The sequence below is a fragment of the Bombina bombina genome, chromosome 5 (genome assembly GCF_027579735.1).
Source record: "Bombina bombina isolate aBomBom1 chromosome 5, aBomBom1.pri, whole genome shotgun sequence".
NCBI classification, from domain to species: domain Eukaryota; kingdom Metazoa; phylum Chordata; class Amphibia; order Anura; family Bombinatoridae; genus Bombina; species Bombina bombina.
This window is the reverse complement of record NC_069503.1, coordinates 232,630,575-232,649,987: the sequence shown is the minus strand read 5'-3', so window position 1 is coordinate 232,649,987 and position 19,413 is coordinate 232,630,575. Positions and strand designations below refer to the sequence as shown.

The window sequence follows — 19,413 nt, the reverse complement described above, 5'->3', positions numbered from 1 at the left end:
CTATGTGGCGCCCTCTTTTTTTCTAATTCACAAGGCTTAGTAGCTGCTGATTGGTGGCTGCACATAGATGCCTCGTGTGATTGGATCACCCATGTGCATTGCTATTTCTTCAGCAAAGGATATCTAAAGAATGAAGCAAATTGGAATGTTGTTTAAAATTTTATTATTTACCTGAATCATGAAAGTAAAATTTTGGGTTTAGTGTCCCTTTAAACATCGCAAACTCTCTGACAAAGCTACGTAGTTCAAGTCCTCTGTCTCTGGAACTCCCAGGGAAACCTCTAACTCTCTTGTTGCTGCCCATCTTTGCCAAACCAATAATTTACAGTATGTCCACCTCCCACCCATGTTTTCCAAATCTGCTGCCCTAGGCACGGGCCTAGTTAGCCTAGGCCATAATACTCCCCTGCTCACAGCAAATCATAATATTTAAGATTTGATTAAAATTAAACTAACACAAAAGGCATGCCCGTGTTTTAATTAAAAATAAAGTAACCAGACACTCCAGGAAGCTATTACACTGTTGATTTATTTTGACAATAAGATTAATATATTTTTTTTTATATTTTTTTACAGTGACACTCTTCAACGAATGCTTAAATTTAACAAACTGGCCTGAATGCCATATCACATGATGTGTTAAGCATACACAGTATGCTACTTTGTGTATATAGTACACCAAATGCTATCCCTAGCACATCTATACTCTGTACAACAGAGGCAGAATAATTAGTCTTACAGAATATCAGATCATCCTTTAGGATGTACACAACAACATGTTAGCACATTACACAACATTTTCTGACAAAAAACAACAGTAACTACATTTCCACAGGAACATAATCACTCTCTCAAGCATATTTTTAAACATTTTTGCTACTTATAAGGTATACACTAGTTTTGACATCTGCCACATTGAAAGATTTCCCATAATTACAGCACAGCTAATGAATAACATAAGCATAAAGCAATTTATAAGATTTTATCTAAAACATTATATAATTGCAGTAAAAGTTTTCCCCTGTGAAATTTTGTTTATTAGTGTAGTGATTTATAGCGTTCAAACTATATCAGGAGCTAATCGTTAATTCACAGTGCCCAATTCACACGACAGTCTTTGGCTTTCATATTTCCGTCTCCTCATTATCAATGCATAATTACTGGCAATCATATTCCATATTAGGTGGTCCGCGGACAATGTTTAAATAGCCAGCAAGGGCTCCTAGGTCAAGAGACAAAGACCTCTGTCTTCTGAGCATCTCCGATTCTTCACTCACATACACTGATGAGTCTGGAGAAATAAAAGCGACAAATGAAACAAATTAAATACTTTAAAAATACATGAATGTATATAAAAATAAATAAATAAATAAAAAAAAGTGATTCAAACGAGGGAAAGGATCAAACAGTCACTAAAACCTTTCATTGTAAAATTTATGTTAACAAAATAAAATCACTGACCTCTTGTTAGCACAGTTTACAAGGTTCTGGAAATCAAGAGTAGTGCATCGATATACCCCCCAAAAAAGCCTGGTGTAACTAATGTTTCCGGTATCCTTTGTTGTGGTTAGTTACTTTTGTGACTACATTTAATAATAAAAAAACTCTAATCTATTTGTTCTGTCTTTGTTTACGGCCCTCATTATGTGCATTTGTTACTTGTTCACCCACAGCCCTCATTATGGGTGACAAAATCAGCTTTGGACTGTGGCGCTCCACAGTGTTTAGACACAGTTATGGCCATAACCAGTCAGCTGACAGGCATACACACATACTTCCTAACATAAGGACGGGTGAGGATAGAGAGGCGGAAGAAGCTCTAGGGAGCCGAAAAGAAAAACAATAAACACCATATTGCACCCGTAATCTAGCACTTAAGATAGTGATCTTACTCCTGTATAACCCAATATACTGTATTTCATGCTGCTTGTTTAATAAGTAGTTTTGAATTAACATTAAAAAAAAAAGTTAGCTTACAAGAACATGCCACTAATATTGGAAAAGTTGCTATAGATTGTGGATTTCTTAAGACAGATTGTATCACTACTATTACATCAGAAATATAAAATAAGAAAACCAGAATCCACCTTTTCCCCTAATAGCTTATCTGACAATGCGTTAATTTAGTGCTTCACGAGTCAAAATATGTGTAAATATAACTACACTGTGTACAGATACATCTGCAAATAATATTACAATCAGAAAATGATAGCTAAGATGCAGTATGTGTTGTATTGAATGTTTCACATCTCTTGTACATAGCACTGATAAAAGTTTCCATACAAGTGAGGAACTTTGCATTGATATTAACGATTTTGGTGTTTATGGGAAAATGTACGATCCTTTGCCTTACTGTAACAACTTTTTTCTTTTTATGCCAGTAGAGGTTTGTCCCTGCTCAGCAATAAAATTGTTTTTTATCGACCAGTGAGCAAATCATCCTTGAATACCGGTTGTGCACAAACATACATTTCCTGTTAGTTTCAATACCAGTTTTGCACTTATATTTTACACCCTTGATAGAACTTTTTTAAGTTGAATGTCCTTTTAACAGTTTTAAGCCTTGTGCTACCTCATTCTCACTTATCTAGAGGGTTATTATGGTAAATATTTCGGCATTTTATTATTTGTAAAGAGACAGTAAAGTCAAAATTAAATGTCCATGATTCAGATAGAGCATGCAATTTTAAACAACTTTCCAATTTACTTCTATTATCAATTTTTCTTTGTTCTTTTGGTATTCTTTATTGATGAATAAAGTTAGGCAGGCTGATAGGAGCTTAGAAGTGCTTGTAACTATCTATAACATTGTTATAAACATTGTTAAAAACACTGCACGTGCACACCGTTGAGCTCCCCAATAATTACTCTTTAACAAAGGATATCAAGAGAACTAAGCAAAATTGATGCTAGAAGTACATTTGAAAGTTGTTTAAATTTTCATGCTCTATCCAATCAATGTAAGTTTATTTTTCACTTTACTGTCCCTTTAACCTATAACAGGAAATCTAAATGCAAAATAACAATATCCAAAAATATTAATAAATGTGCAATGGTAAGGAAGCAATACAAAGTAAAATACCCTAAAGATAATATAAAGATAAACAGGAAATAACAAAATGATCCCAAAATCAAAATACAAACTAATAAAAAATAAAAAAAATAAAGGTGCCCATCTACTTATTAATTCAATTAAAATAAAGTGATTATAATATATAAATAAAAGGGACACACAATATAAATACATTTTTATGTTCATTCAGTTATTAACCATCTTAACGTGTGTTGTTTATCTGTTATCTTGTAAGGATTTCCTTTTGCTTCCTTAGTATTGAACATTTACACATTGTTTTCTATATTGTATATTTTTAATAATATGTTAACTGTATTTTATATATGTTTGTTTTACTTTGTTTCTGACATTCCCCCTCTTCTTTTACAATTTATAATGTGTATTTGGTTTTCCCTTTTGTATCTGTTATTATAAAATATTACATTTTAAATAAAGTTTTGTTGGCAGCAGTCTGTACCTGCTATGTTTTCAGGCAGCTCAAACTCTCTCTTGAGTAATCGTTTCCTTTCAAACAAAGCACTGTCCAAACTCTGGCAGCGAGGTTGGTCCTCTGGAGGAGGATGCAAGGCTTCGTGTTTTAGCAGGTCAGCAGCAGAAAGCCTTTGATTGGGATTACGTTCCAGTAATGAAACAAGAAGCTGCCTCATGGCGGGACTGCAATCTTCTGCTATGTCTTCTACTGGCGGTGCCTGCTTGTGTATCTATAATCCAGCAAAGAAAACGGAACATAAAAATCAGATACTATTCTTGGTCTGTTCTTATGAGGCTCAAATTAGTTTATAGAAAAAAAGTCTACACACCCCTGTTAAAATGTAAGGTTTTTGTGATGTAAAAAAATGAGACAAAGATAAATAATTTCAGAACTTTTTCCACCTTTAATGTGACCTATAAACTATACAACTCAATTGAAAAACAAACTGAAATCTTTTACAGTGGGGAAAAAAAGTATTTAGTCAGCCACCAATTGTGCAAGTTCTCCCACTTAAGAAGATGAGAGAGGCCTGTAATTTTCATCATAGGTATACCTCAACTATGAGAGACAAAATGTGGAAACAAATCCAGACAATCACATTGTCTGATTTGGAAAGAATTTATTTGCAAATTATGGTGGAAAATAAGTATTTGGTCAATATCAAAAGTTAATCTCAATACTTTGTTATATATCCTTTGTTGGCAATGACAGAGGTCAAATGTTTTCTGTAAGTCTTCACAAGGTTGTCACACACTGTTGCTGTTATGTTGGCCCATTCCTGCATGTAGATCTCCTCTAGAGCAGTGATGTTTTGGGGATGTCGCTGGGCAACACGGACTTTCAACTCCCTCCAAAGGTTTTCTATGGGGTTGAGATCTGGAGACTGGCTAGGCCACTCCAGGACCTTGAAATGCTTCTTACGAAGCCACTCCTTCATTGCCCGGGCGGTGTGTTTGGGATCATTGTCATGCTGAAAGACCCAGCCACGTTTCATCTTCAATGCCCTTGCTGATGGAAGGAGGTTTGCACTCAAAATCTCACGATACATAGCCCCATTTATTCTTTCATGTACACAGATCAGTCGTCCTGTTCCCTTTGCAGAGAAACAGCCCCCATGCTTCACAGTAGGTATGGTGTTCTTTGGTTGCAACTTAGCAGTCTCTCTCCTCCAAATAGGACAACTTGTGTTTCTACTAAACAGTTCTACTTTGGTTTCATCTAACCATATGACATTCTCCCAATCCACTTCTGGATCATCCAAATGCTCTCTAGCATCCTTCAGACGGGCCCGGACATGTTCTGGCTTAAGCAGGGGGACACGTCTGGCACTGCAGGATCTGAGTCCCTGGTGGCGCAGTGTGTTACTGATGGTAGCCTTTGTTACGTTGGTCCCAGCTCTCTGCAGGTCATTCACTAGGTCCCCCATGTGGTTCTGGGATGTTTGCTCACCGTTCTTGTAATCATTTTGACCCCACGGGGTGAGATATTGCATGGAGCCTCAGATCGAGGGAGATTATCAGTGGTCTTGTACGTCTTCCATTTTCCAATTATTGCTCCCACAGTTGATTTCTTCACACCAAGATGCTTGCCTATTGCAGATTCAGTCTTCCCAGCCTGGTGCAGGTCTACAATTTTGTTTCTGGTGTCCTTCAACAGCTCTTTGGTCTTCACCATAGTGGAGTTTGGAGTGTGACTGTTTGAGGTTGTGGACAGGTGTCTTTTATACTGATAATACGTTCAAACAGGTGCCATTAATAGAGGAAATGAGTGGAGGACAGAGGAGCCTCTTAAAGAAGAAGATACAGGTCTGTGAGAGACAGAAATCTTGCTTGTTTGTAGGTGACCAAATACTTATTTTCCACCATAATTTGCAAATAAATTCTTGCCAAATCAGACAATGTGATTGTCTGGATTTGTTTCCATATTTTGTCTCTCATAGTTGAGGTATACCTATGATGAAAATAACAGGCCTCTCTCATCTTCTTAAGTGGGAGAACTTGCACAATTGGTGGCTGACTAAATACTTTTTTTCCCCACTGTAGGTAAAGGGAAATAAAAAACTAAAATAATATGGTTGCTTAAGTGTGAACACCCTTAAACTAATACTTTATTGAAGCATCTTTTGATTTTATTACAGCACTCTTTTTGGGTATGAGTCTATACAGCAGTCTTTTTGGGTATGAGTCTATCAGCATGGCACATCTTGACTTGGCAAGATTTGCCCACTCTTCTTTGCAAAAACACTCTAAATCTGTCAGAATGCAAGGGCATCTCCTGTGCACAGCCCTCTTCAGATCACCCCACAGATTTTGAATTGGATTCAGGTCTGGGCTCTGGCTGGGCCATCCCAAAACTTTAATCTTCTTCTGGTGAAGCCATTCCTTTGTTGATTTGGATGTATGCTTTGGGTCATTGTCATGCTGAAAGATGAAGTTCCTCTTCATGTTCAGCTTTCTAGCAGAAGCCTGAAGGTTTTGTGCCAATATTGTCTGGTGTTTGGAACTGTTCATTATTCCCTCTATCTTGACTAAGGCCCCAGTTCCAGCTGAAGAAAAACAGCCCCAAAGCATGATGCTGACACCACCATGCTTCACTGTGGGTATGGTGTTCTTTTGGTGACATACAGTGTTGTTTTTGCACCAAACATATCTTTTGGAATAATGGCCAAAAAGTTCAACTTTGGTTTCATCAGACCAGAACACCTTTTGCAACATGCTTTTGGGAAACTTCAGATGTGTTTTTGCAAAATTTAGCCGGGCTTGGGTGGTTTTTTTTGTAAGAAAAGGCTTCCGTCTTGCCACTCTACCCCATAGCCCAGACATATGAAGAATACGGGTGATTGTTGTCACATGTACCACACAGCCAGTACTTGCCAGATATTCCTGCAGCTCCTTTAATGTTGCTGTAGGCCTCTTGGCAGCCTCCCAGACCAGTTTTCTTCTCGTCTTTTCATCAATTTTGGAGGGACATCCAGTTCTTGGTAATGTCACTGTTGTGCCATATTTTCTTCACTTGATGATGACTGTCTTCACTGTGTTCCATGGTATATCTAATGCCTTGGAAATTCTTTTGTACCCTTCTCCTGACTGATACCTTTTAACAATGAGATCCCTCTGATGCTTTAGAAGCTCTCTGCGGAACATGGCTTCTGTTGTTGGATGCGACTAACAAAATGTCAGGAAAGACCAACTAGAACAGCTGAACTTTATTTGGGGTTAATCAGAGGCACTTTAAATGATGGCAGGTGTGTACTGACTCCTATTTAACATGATTTTGAATGTGATTGCTTAATTCTGAACACAGCTACATCCCCAGTTATTAAAGGGTGTTCACACTTATGCAACCATATTATTTTTTTATTTTATTTTTATTTCCCTTTACCTAAAAGATTTCAGTTTGTTTTTCAATTGAGTTGTAAAGTTTATAGGTCACATTAAAGGTGGAAAAAGTTCTGAAATGATTTATCTTTGTCTCATTTTTTTACATCACAGAAACCTGACATTTTAACAGGGGTGTGTAGACTTTTTATATCCACTGTGTGTGTGTGTGTGTATATATATATATATACACATATATATATATATATATATATATATATATATATATATATATATATATATATATATATATATATATATATATATATATATATATATACACACACACACATACAAACATACACACACACTGGAAAGAGTTATATTGTTTACAACTTAAAGGGACAGGAAACCCAAATTATTAATTTCATGACTCGGATAGAGCATGCAATTTTAAACAACTTTTCAATTTGCTTCATTATTTAGATATCCTTTATTGAGAAGCATAGCTAGGTAGTCTCAATTTGCTTCTATTATCATATTGTCTTTGTTCTTGTTTGTATCCTTTGTTGAAAAGCAGGTTGGGAGGCTCAGGATGCTTTTAACAAGCAAATAGTTATCCAGACATGTGCATGCTACCTACCTAAGTAATCCTTCAAGAAAGAATACCAGAACAAAGCAAATGTGATTAAAAAATAAAAAAATAAAAAAAACAGAATTTATGTTTACCTGATAAATTGCTTTCTCCAACGGTGTGTCCGGTCCACGGCGTCATCCTTACTTGTGGGATATTCTCTTCCCCAACAGGAAATGGCAAAGAGCCCAGCAAAGCTGGTCACATGATCCCTCCTAGGCTCCGCCTACCCCAGTCATTCGACCGACGTTAAGGAGGAATATTTGCATAGGAGAAACCATATGTTACCGTGGTGACTGTAGTTAAAGAAAATAAATTATCAGACCTGATTAAAAAAACCAGGGCGGGCCGTGGGCCCGACACACCGTTGGAGAAAGTAAATTATAAGGTAAACATAAATTCTGTTTTCTCCAACATAGGTGTGTCCGGTCCACGGCGTCATCCTTACTTGTGGGAACCAATACCAAAGCTTTAGGACACGGATGAAGGGAGGGAGCAAATCAGGTCACCTAAATGGAAGGCACCACGGCTTGCAAAACCTTTCTCCCAAAAATAGCCTCAGAAGAAGCAAAAGTATCAAATTTGTAAAATTTAGAAAAAGTGTGCAGTGAAGACCAAGTCGCTGCCTTACATATCTGATCAACAGAAGCCTCGTTCTTGAAGGCCCATGTGGAAGCCACAGCCCTAGTGGAGTGAGCTGTGATTCTTTCAGGAGGCTGCCGTCCGGCAGTCTCATAAGCCAATCGGATAATGCTTTTAATCCAGAAGGAGAGAGAGGTAGAAGTTGCTTTTTGACCTCTCCGTTTACCAGAATAAACAACAAACAAAGACAAAGTTTGTCTGAAAACCTTAGTAGCTGCTAAGTAAAATTTGAGAGCACGAACTACATCCAAGTTGTGCAACAAACGTTCCTTCTTTGAAACTGGATTAGGACACAAAGAAGGCACAACTATCTCCTGGTTAATGTCTTTGTTAGAAACAACTTTTGGAAGAAAACCAGGTTTAGTACGCAAAACCACCTTATCTGCATGGAACACCAGATAAGGAGAAGAACACTGCAGAGCAGATAATTCTGAAACTCTTCTAGCAGAAGAAATTGCAACCAAAAACAAAACTTTCCAAGATAATAACTTAATATCAACGGAATGTAAGGGTTCAAACGGAACCCCCTGAAGAACTGAAAGAACTAGGTTGAGACTCCAAGGAGGAGTCAAAATTTTGTAAACAGGCTTGATTCTAACCAGAGCCTGAACAAAGGCTAGAACATCTGGCACAGCTGCCAGCTTTTTGTGAAGTAACACAGACAAGGCAGAAATCTGTCCCATCAAGGAACTTGCAGATAATCCTTTTTCCAATCCTTCTCGAAGGAAGGATAGACTCTTAGGAATCTTAACCTTGTCCCAAGGGAATCCTGCAGATTCACACCAACAGATATACCAAATTATGTGGTAATTTTCTGGTTACAGGCTTTCAGGCCTGAACAAGAGTATTAATAACAGAATCTGAGAACCCTCGCTTTGATAAGATCAAGCGTTCAATCTCCAAGCAGTCAGCTGGAGTGGGTCGAACGGACCTAGAACAAGAAGGTCTCGTCTCAAAGGTAGCTTCCATGGTGGAGCCGATGACATATTCACCAGATCTGCATACCAAGTCCTGCGTGGCCACGCAGGAGCTATCAAAATCACCGACGCCCTCTCCTGATTGATCCTGGCTACCAGCCTGGGGATGAGAGGAAACGGCGGGAACACATAAGCTAGTTTGAAGGTCCAAGGTGCTACTAGTGCATCCACTAGAGCCGCCTTGGGATCCCTGGATCTGTACCCGTAGTAAGGAACTCTGAAGTTCTGACGAGAGGCCATCAGATCCATGTCTGGAATGCCCCACGGTTGAGTGACTTGGGCAAAGATTTCCGGATGGAGTTCCCACTCCCCCGGATGCAAAGTCTGACGACTCAGAAAATCCGCTTCCCAATTTTCCACTCCTGGGATGTGGATAGCAGACAGGTGGCAGGAGTGAGACTCCGCCCATAGAATGATTTTGGTCACTTCTTCCATCGCTAGGGAACTCCTTGTTCCCCCCTGATGGTTGATGTATGAACTTGGCCCTCGCTAGCTGAGGCCAAGCTTTGAGAGCATTGAATATCGCTCTCAGTTCCAGAATATTTATCGGTAGAAGAGATTCTACCCGAGACCAAAGACCCTGAGCTTTCAGGGATCCCCAGACCGCGCCCCAGCCCATCAGACTGGCGTCGGTCGTGACAATGACCCACTCTGGTCTGCGGAAGGTCATCCCTTGTGACAGGTTGTCCAGGGACAGCCACCAACGGAATGAGTCTCTGGTCCTCTGATTTACTTGTATCTTCGGAGACAAGTCTGAATAGTCCCCATTCCACTGACTGAGCAGGAACAGTTGTAATGGTCTTAGATGAATGCGCACAAAAGGAACTATGTCCATTGCCGCTACCATCAAACCTATCACTTCCATGCACTGCGCTATGGAAGGAAGAGGAACGGAATGAAGTATCCGACAAGAGTCTAGAAGTTTTGTTTTTCTGGCTTCTGTCAGAAAAATCCTCATTTCTAAGGAGTCTATTATAGTTCCCAAGAAGGGAACCCTCGTTGACGGAGATAGAGAACTCTTTTCCACGTTCACTTTCCATCCGTGAGATCTGAGAAAGGCCAGGACAATGTCCGTGTGAGCCTTTACTTGAGGAAGGGACGACGCTCGAATCAGAATGTCGTCCAAGTAAGGTACTACAGCAATGCCCCTTGGTCTTAGCACCGCCAGAAGGGACCCTAGTACCTATGAGAAAATCCTAGGAGCAGTGGCTAATCCGAAAGAAAACGCCACGAACTGGAAATGCTTGTCCAGGAATTCAAACCTTAGGAACCGATGATGTTCCTTGTGGATAGGAATATGTAGATACGCATCCTTGAAATCCACCTTGGTCATGAATTGACCTTCCTGGATGGAAGGAAGAAGTGTTCGAATGGTTTCCATCTTGAACGATGGAACCTTGAGAAACTTGTTCAAGATCTTGAGATCTAAGATTGGTCTGAACGTTCCCTCTTTTTTGGGAACTATGAACAGATTGGAGTAGAACCCCATCCCTTGTTCTCCTAATGGAACAGGATGAATCACTCCCATTTTTAGCAGGTCTTCTACCCAATGTAAGAATGCCTGTCTTCTTATGTGGTCTGAAGACAACTGAGACCTGTGGAACCTCCCCCTTGGAGGAAGCCCCTTGAACTCCAGAGAATAACCTTGGGAGACTATTTCTAGCGCCCAAGGGTCCAGAACATCTCTTGCCCCAGCCTGAGCGAAGAGAGAGAGTCTGCCCCCCACCAGATCCGGTCCCGGATCGGGGGCCCGCATTTCATGCTGTCTTGGTAGCAGTGGCAGGTTTCCTGGCCTGCTTTCCTTTGTTCCAGCCTTGCATAGGTCTCCAGGCTGGATTGGCTTGAGAAGTATTACCTTCCTGCTTAGAGGACGTAGCCCTTGGGGCTGATCCGTTTCTGCGAAAGGGACGAAACTTAGGTTTATTTTTGGTCTTGAAAAGACCTATCCTGAGGAAGGGCGTGGCCCTTGCCCCCAGTGATATCAGAGATAATCTCTTTCAAGTCAGGGCCAAAGAGTGTTTTCCCCTTGAAAGGAATGTCAAGCAATTTGTTCTTGGAAGACGCATCCGCTGCCCAAGATTTTAACCAAAGCGCTCTGCGCCACAATAGCAAACCCAGAATTTTTTCGCCGCTAACCTAGCCAATTGCAAGGTGGCGTCTAGGGTGAAAGAATTAGCCAATTTAAGAGCACGAATTCTGTCCATAATCTCCTCATAAGAAGAAGAATTACTAATAATCGCCTTTCCTAGCTCATCAAACTAGAAACACGCGGCTGCAGTGACAGGGACAATGCATGCAATTGGTTGTAGAAGGGAACCTTGCTGAACAAACATCTTTAGCAGACCTTCTAATTTTTTATCCATAGGATCTTGGAAAGCACAACTATCTTCTATGGGTATAGTGGCGCGCTTGTGTAGAGTAGAAACCGCCCCCTCGACCTTGGGGACTGTCTGCCATCAGTCCTTTCTGGTGTCGACTATAGGAAAACAATTTTATAAATATGGGGGGAGGTACTAAAGGTATACCGGGCCTGTCCCATTCTGTACTAACAATGTACGCCACCCGCTTGGATATAGGAAAAGCTTCGGGGGGCCCCGGGGCCTCTAAGAACTTTTCCATTTTACATAGTGGTTCTGGAATGACCAGATAATCACAATCATCCAAATTGGATAACACCTCCTTAAGCAGAGCGCGGAGATGTTCCAACTTAAATTTAAAAGTAATCACATCAGGTTCAGCTTGTTGAGAAATGTTTCCTGAATCTGAAATTTCTCCCTCAGACAAAACCTCCCTGGCCCCCTCAGACTGGTGTAGGGGCCCTTCAGAAACCATATCATCAGCGTTCTCATGCTCTACAGAATTTTCTAAAACAGAGCAGTCGCGCTTTCACTGATAAGTGGGCATATTGGCTAAAATGTTTTTGATAGAATTATCCATTACAGCCGTTAAATGTTGCATAGTAAGGAGTATTGGCGCACTAGATGTACTAGGGGCCTCCTGTATGGGCAAGACTGGTGTAGACGAAGGAGGGGATGATGCAGTACCATGCTTACTCCCCTCACTTGAGGAATCATCTTGGGCATCATTTTTACTAAATTTTTTTATGACATAAAATACATATAGTTAAATGAGAAGGAACCTTGGTTTCCCCACAGTCAGAACACAATCTATCTGGTAGTTCAGACATGTTAAACAGGCATAAACTTGATAACAAAGCACAAAAAACGTTTTAAAATAAAACCGTTACTGTCACTTTAAATTTTAAACTAAACACACTTTATTACTGCAATTGCGAAAAAGTATGAAGGAATTGTTCAAAATTCACCAAAATTTCACCACAGTGTCTTAAAGCCTTAAAAGTATTGCACACCAAATTTGGAAGCTTTAACCCTTAAAATAACGGAACCGGAGCCGTTTTTATATTTAACCCCTTTACAGTCCCTGGAATCTGCTTTGCTGAGACCCAACCAAGCCCAAAGGGGAATACGATACCAAATGATGCCTTCAGAAAGACCTTTCTATGTATCAGAGCTCCACACACATGCAGCTGCATGCCATGCTGTCCTCAAAAACAAGTGCGCCATACCGGCGCGAAAATGAGGCTCTGACTATGATTAGGGAAAGCCCCTAAAGAATAAGGTGTCAAAAACAGTGCCTGCCGATATAATCATATCAAAATACCCAGAATAAATGATTCCTCAAGGCTAAATATGTGTTAATAATGAATCGATTTAGCCCAGAAAAAGTCTACAGTCTTAATAAGCCCTTGTGAAGCCCTTATTTACTATCTTAATAAACATGGCTTACCGGATCCCATAGGGAAAATGACAGCTTCCAGCATTACATCGTCTTGTTAGAATGTGTCATACCTCAAGCAGTAAGAGACTGCACACTGTTCCCCCAACTGAAGTTAATTGCTCTCAACAGTCCTGTGTGGAACAGCCATGGATTTTAGTTACGGTGCTAAAATCATTTTCCTCATACAAACAGAAATCTTCATCTCTTTTCTGTTTCTGAGTAAATAGTACATACCAGCACTATTTTAAAATAACAAACTCTTGATTGAATAATAAAAACTACAGTTAAACACTAAAAAACTCTAAGCCATCTCCGTGGAGATGTTGCCTGTACAACGGCAAAGAGAATGACTGGGGTAGGCGGAGCCTAGGAGGGATCATGTGACCAGCTTTGCTGGGCTCTTTGCCATTTCCTGTTGGGGAAGAGAATATCCCACAAGTAAGGATGACGCCGTGGACCGGACACACCTATGTTGGAGAAATTATGCTGTGTGTATGCTGTGTCTGAATCACAAAATAAAAATGTTGGGTTTCCTCTCTGTTTAAACAGTCGCCCTGTTGCATGAAGGTATTAGAAAATACTATTTAAAATGAAGTACACATACTATATAGAGGTAGGAAGGGTATGCTGAGCGTGGGTACCGCTTCACCCAGGGAGGATTTCCAGTCTGCATATGAATAACTGTGGCTCCCAAACTGTATATATCAGACTTGGTAGAGTGGCCTCTGCAGAGAACGACTTCTGGACTCATGTAAAGCTGCAATAAATGATCAATATCAGTCATTTACAAATGCTTTCTTTGTATACACTACATGAATAAGTCATGGTAATAACATAATATACCCTGATTACGCAATATGTTCTTGTATTACACAGTGTTCTCTATTTCTGGCGCTTCCTCTTAAAACCAGTTACATACTAATAGACAAAGAAATCTATAGCCCGATTGATAGATGGAATTATAGCTACTTTTTTAAACAAAGATCCCATTATAAATTATGGTTTTAAAGATTATCTCCTTAATAAAAGCAAACAAAAATGAAACTGTCCATGATAAAATGTTCTTAAAAAAACACTATGAAATTTAGAGGAACTGAAAAGAACTAACTGACATTAAAATGAAAAAAAATCATGTTAAAAGCTGCTTTTGCATCTCGATAAAAGCAGGTTAAATCTAAGTAACAGTTGTTTGTGTCCATTTGCAGTTGGGAAAAAGCAGGTAATTTTAAGACTATCGACCCTAGACTACTGTGTGTTTAATCCCTGCTAAGGTTAAGCACATAGTAGAAATACTGCAGGGGACTTGCAAAGCACTGCTGGTCCTGAGTGGAAAACGCTGATGATCCAATCAGCTGCACTAGTCGCACAACTCAGATGTAGAACAAGCACTGCTGATTGGAACAATGGAATTTTCAGCTCAGGGCCAGCAGTGATTAGCGAGTCCTGAGTGGTATTTATACTGTGTGTTTAACTACTCTGCAGGGATTAAACACAGAGTAGTAAAAGGTTGATAGTCTTAAAATTACATGGCCTAATGGACAAGTACATCCTTTAAAAGGTCACAATGGGGATATTTATAGTGATTGCTGTTATTTTCAGCATTTTGTAACTGTAACATCGTTGTGTCTTTGTATCTTATTATTATAAGTATATAAGCAATGGACACTAGTGAAACAAAATTAGATGCTTCTTTCGTGTTTTCCATTGTTTTTGGGTGTCCTGTGTGTGTACTACAAAATGTATTGCAAATCAATTACCTCTGTCCCTCTGAGGTCTTTTGGGTAATACAGATCACCAGTCATCTGAACGCTTAGTCCAAAGTCCACTAGAACAGCTTTTGTTGACATCAGAACAATGTTGCTCGCTAGAATGACAAGTTATAATCAATTATTCATTTTTTACTACAATATTACCTCTAGTGTGCATACACAATACTGGCTTCTCTATATACAGGGAGTGCAGAATTATTAGGCAAGTTGTATTTTTGAGGATTAATTTTATTATTGAACAACAACCATGTTCTCAATGAACCCAAAAAACTCATTAATATCAAAGCTGAATATTTTTGGAAGTAGTTTTTAGTTTGTTTTTAGTTTTAGCTATTTTAGGGGGATATCTGTGTGTGCAGGTGACTATTACTGTGCATAATTATTAGGCAACTTAACAAAAAACAAATATATACCCATTTCAATTATTTATTTTTACCAGTGAAACCAATATAACATCTCAACATTAACAAATATACATTTCTGACATTCAAAAACAAAACAAAAACAAATCAGTGACCAATATAGCCACCTTTCTTTGCAATGACACTCAAAAGCCTGCCATCCATGGATTCTGTCAGTGTTTTGATCTGTTCACCATCAACATTGCGTGCAGCAGCAACCACAGCCTCCCAGACACTGTTCAGAGAGGTGTACTGTTTTCCCTCCTTGTAAATCTCACATTTTATGATGGACCACAGGTTCTCAATGGGGTTCAGATCAGGTGAACAAGGAGGCCATGTCATTAGATTTTCTTCTTTTATACCATTTCTTGCCAGCCACGCTGTGGAGTACTTGGACGCGTGTGATGGAGCATTGTCCTGCATGAAAATCATGTTTTTCTTGAAGGATGCAGACTTCTTCCTGTACCACTGCTTGAAGAAGGTGTCTTCCAGAAACTGGCAGTAGGACTGGGAGTTGAGCTTGACTCCATCCTCAACCCGAAAAGGACCCACAAGCTCATCTTTGATGATACCAGCCCAAACCAGTACTCCACCTCCACCTTGCTGGCGTCTGAGTCGGACTGGAGCTCTCTGCCCTTTACCAATCCAGCCATGGGCCCATCCATCTGGCCCATCAAGACTCACTCTCATTTCATCAGTCCATAAAACCTTAAAAAAATCAGTCTTGAGATATTTCTTGGCCCAGTCTTGACGTTTCAGCTTGTGTGTCTTGTTCAGTGGTGGTCGTCTTTCAGCCTTTCTTACCTTGGCCATGTCTCTGAGTATTGCACACCTTGTGCTTTTGGGCACTCCAGTGATGTTGCAGCTCTGAAATATGGCCAAACTGGTGGCAAGTTGCATCTTGGCAGCTGCACGCTTGACTTTTCTCAGTTCATGGGCAGTTATTTTGCACCTTGGTTTTTCCACACGCTTCTTGCGACCCTGTTGACTATTTTGAATGAAACGCTTGATTGTTCGATGATCACGCTTCAGAAGCTTTGCAATTTTAAGAGTGCTGCATCCCTCTGCAAGATATCTCACTATTTTTTACTTTTCTGAGCCTGTCAAGTGCTTCTTTTGATCCATTTTGCCAAAGGAAAGGAAGTTGCCTAATAATTATGCACACCTGATATAGGGTGTTGATGTCATTAGACCACACCCCTTCTCATTACAGAGATGCACATCACCTAATATGCTTAATTGGTAGTAGGCTTTCGAGCCTATACAGCTTGGAGTAAGACAACATGCATAAAGAGGATGATGTGGTCAAAATACTAATTTGCCTAATAATTCTGCACTCCCTGTAATGTATCCCAGTGCACTTTTCTATATTTGATCAGGAAATCAGCTTAAAGGAATATAAAACCCAAAGAATTGTCTTCCATAATTCAGATAGAACATAGATGTAAATTGGATATTTTGTTTAAAATTGTATTATCTAATTTTATTTGTTCTCTTGGTATTCTTTGTGGAAAAACATACCTAGGTAGGCTCAGTAGCAGGGAGCTAGCTGCTGATCGGTGGCTGCACATATATGCCTTTTGCTATTGGCTTCCTGTTGTGTTCAGCTAACTCCCAGTAGTGCATTGTTGCTTCTTCAAAAAAGGATACCAAAGGAATGAAGTAAAATTGATAATTTAAGCAAATTGGAAAGTTGTTTAAAATTGTAAGCTTTAAATCATGAAAGAAAAATGTTTGGTTTCATGTCCCTTTAAGCATTACTTGAAGTGACATACTAGTGCAATGAAAAAATGTTAATGCATTTTATTATATAAAATAATTATTATTATTTATTAAATAATATAAATATAAAGACCTTGTTATGGTAAAACATATCTGTGTGTAGTATGTTAGACTCTAATTTGAAGTAAATAATCATTTAAAATCAGTTCTAAAAGACTAATTTCTGACTCACGCTGCAGGAGGTTCAAGAGTCTAGCTGAAGCAGTGATTTAACCCCTTGATTACATATGCCCTTTCATCACAAATAATGCTTAAGGCACTGCTATGGTGGTATTCTGTACAATCAAGGTGGTCTGCAACCTTTTGATTGTCATGTATAATATAGGAGTCTGAAATGTATAGATCTCAATATCACATCATATATATATATATGTTATCATCATTATTTATTTTTAAAGTGTTAACTTTCTATTTAGTACTATACATAGGGAATATTACATATAGGCTTCAAAAAAAAAAAAAAAGAAAAAAAAAAGAAGTAGAGAGCTCTGCCATTGAGCGCAAACAATAGTAGATGCACTTTTATATCATAATAATAATAATAATAGACAGGAAGACAGAAGACTTACGTTTTATATCATGGTGGATGACATTTTTTGAGTGAAGAAAATCTAATCCTTTAAGAATGTTTTTTGTCACCCAGATGATTTCAAATTCTCTCATCGGGCCACAGCTTTCCAGCTTTTCCATGACAGAGCCTCCTTCTCCAGCTTCCATGAAAAGATGAACTATACGGTCACACAACACAGCCCCGTATAGCTCAGCGATATTTTCATGACAGAACTGAACTTGTATCTCCACATCTGCTGGTTTGAACTGTTCTACTGGGATCTGTGGTATAGAAAAAGGTGTCATGTAACGGAGTGAGAAGACGCCAAATACTTGTTTTTCTATGGATAAACTCTGCCTTCTAGCAATATATTTTAAGTATTTAACAGTTTATATTTTCATGATCAAATCAAAAAGCAATAAGTACTGAACTCCATATAAATAAGGACTTCCAAGGAGAAGAAAACATTTTTTTTGTCAGAACCAATCATTTCCTTCAGGGTCCAGAATCAGTGCAGGAGCTAATGAATGTCTGTCTCTGATTGGCTAAAGCAGAGAAGATTAGGATAAACTTGCTCACAAGACTTTTCAAGCGTTATGTCCTTGAACTACAATGCAAGTTTTGCTAGCAAAGCAATTTTCCTTTAAAAACGTTTATTTTGTATGTACACATGTAACAATAAAAGTAATTAGTTGTGGATATAAACATTGCATATATATATATATAAATTACTTTCATGTCCCTTTTAAATTCAAACTTCTGCCCCATTGTAATATCAAAATCAACAATGGCTAGTAATGATTTCAAGTTAAAACAAAACAGAATTTATGCTTACCTGATAAATTACTTTCTCCAACGGTGTGTCCGGTCCACGGCGTCATCCTTACTTGTGGGATATTCTCTTCCCCAACAGGAAATGGCAAAGAGCCCAGCAAAGCTGGTCACATGATCCCTCCTAGGCTCCGCCTACCCCAGTCATTCGACCGACGTACAGGAGGAAATATGCATAGGAGAAACCATATGATACCGTGGTGACTGTAGTTAGAAAAAATAATTCAACAGACCTGATTAAAAAAACCAGGGCGGGCCGTGGACCGGACACACCGTTGGAGAAAGTAATTTATCAGGTAAGCATAAATTCTGTTTTCTCCAACATAGGTGTGTCCGGTCCACGGCGTCATCCTCACTTGTGGGAACCAATACCAAAGCTTTAGGACACGGATGAAGGGAGGGAGCAAATCAGGTCACCTAAATGGAAGGCACCACGGCTTGCAAAACCTTTCTCCCAAAAATAGCCTCCGAAGAAGCAAAAGTATCAAATTTGTAAAATTTGGCAAAAGTGTGCAGTGAAGACCAAGTCGCTGCCTTACATATCTGGTCAACAGAAGCCTCGTTCTTGAAGGCCCATGTGGAAGCCACAGCCCTAGTGGAATGAGCTGTGATTCTTTCAGAAGGCTGCCGTCCGGCAGTCTCATAAGCCAATCGGATAATGCTTTTAAGCCAAAAAGAAAGAGAGGTAGAAGTTGCTTTTTGACCTCTCCTTTTACCAGAATAAACAACAAACAAAGAAGATGTTTGTCTGAAATCTTTAGTGGCCTCTAAATAGAATTTTAGAGCACGGACTACGTCCAAATTGTGTAACAAACGTTCCTTCTTTGAAACTGGATTCGGACACAAAGAAGGTACAACTATCTCCTGGTTAATATTTTTGTTGGAAACAACTTTCGGAAGAAAACCAGGCTTAGTACGCAAAACCACCTTATCTGCATGGAACACCAGATAGGGCGGAGAACACTGCAGAGCAGATAACTCAGAAACTCTTCTAGCAGAAGAAATTGCAACCAAAAACAAAACTTTCCAAGATAATAACTTAATATCTACGGAATGTAAGGGTTCAAACGGAACCCCTTGAAGAACTGAAAGAACTAGATTAAGACTCCAGGGAGGAGTCAAAGGTCTGTAAACAGGCTTGATTCTAACCAGAGCCTGAACAAACGC

General features: G+C 39.3%; 1 protein-coding gene across 1 annotated transcript in view; it reads right to left on the bottom strand.

Annotated features, from left to right (window-relative positions):
• Nucleotides 1–510: 510 nt before the first annotated feature.
• The window catches only part of MAP3K8 (mitogen-activated protein kinase kinase kinase 8), a 62,376-nt gene continuing 43,473 nt past the window's right edge, over nt 511–19,413 (bottom strand). Inside the window, exons 4-8 of the mRNA XM_053713895.1 lie at nt 17,435–17,696; nt 14,671–14,777; nt 13,518–13,670; nt 3,531–3,774; nt 511–1,291 (exon numbers count right to left, since the gene is read on the bottom strand). Coding sequence (XP_053569870.1) covers nt 1,158–1,291; nt 3,531–3,774; nt 13,518–13,670; nt 14,671–14,777; nt 17,435–17,696 — 900 coding nt within the window. The 3' untranslated portion in view covers nt 511–1,157. The remainder of the gene's footprint in view (nt 1,292–3,530; nt 3,775–13,517; nt 13,671–14,670; nt 14,778–17,434; nt 17,697–19,413) is intronic.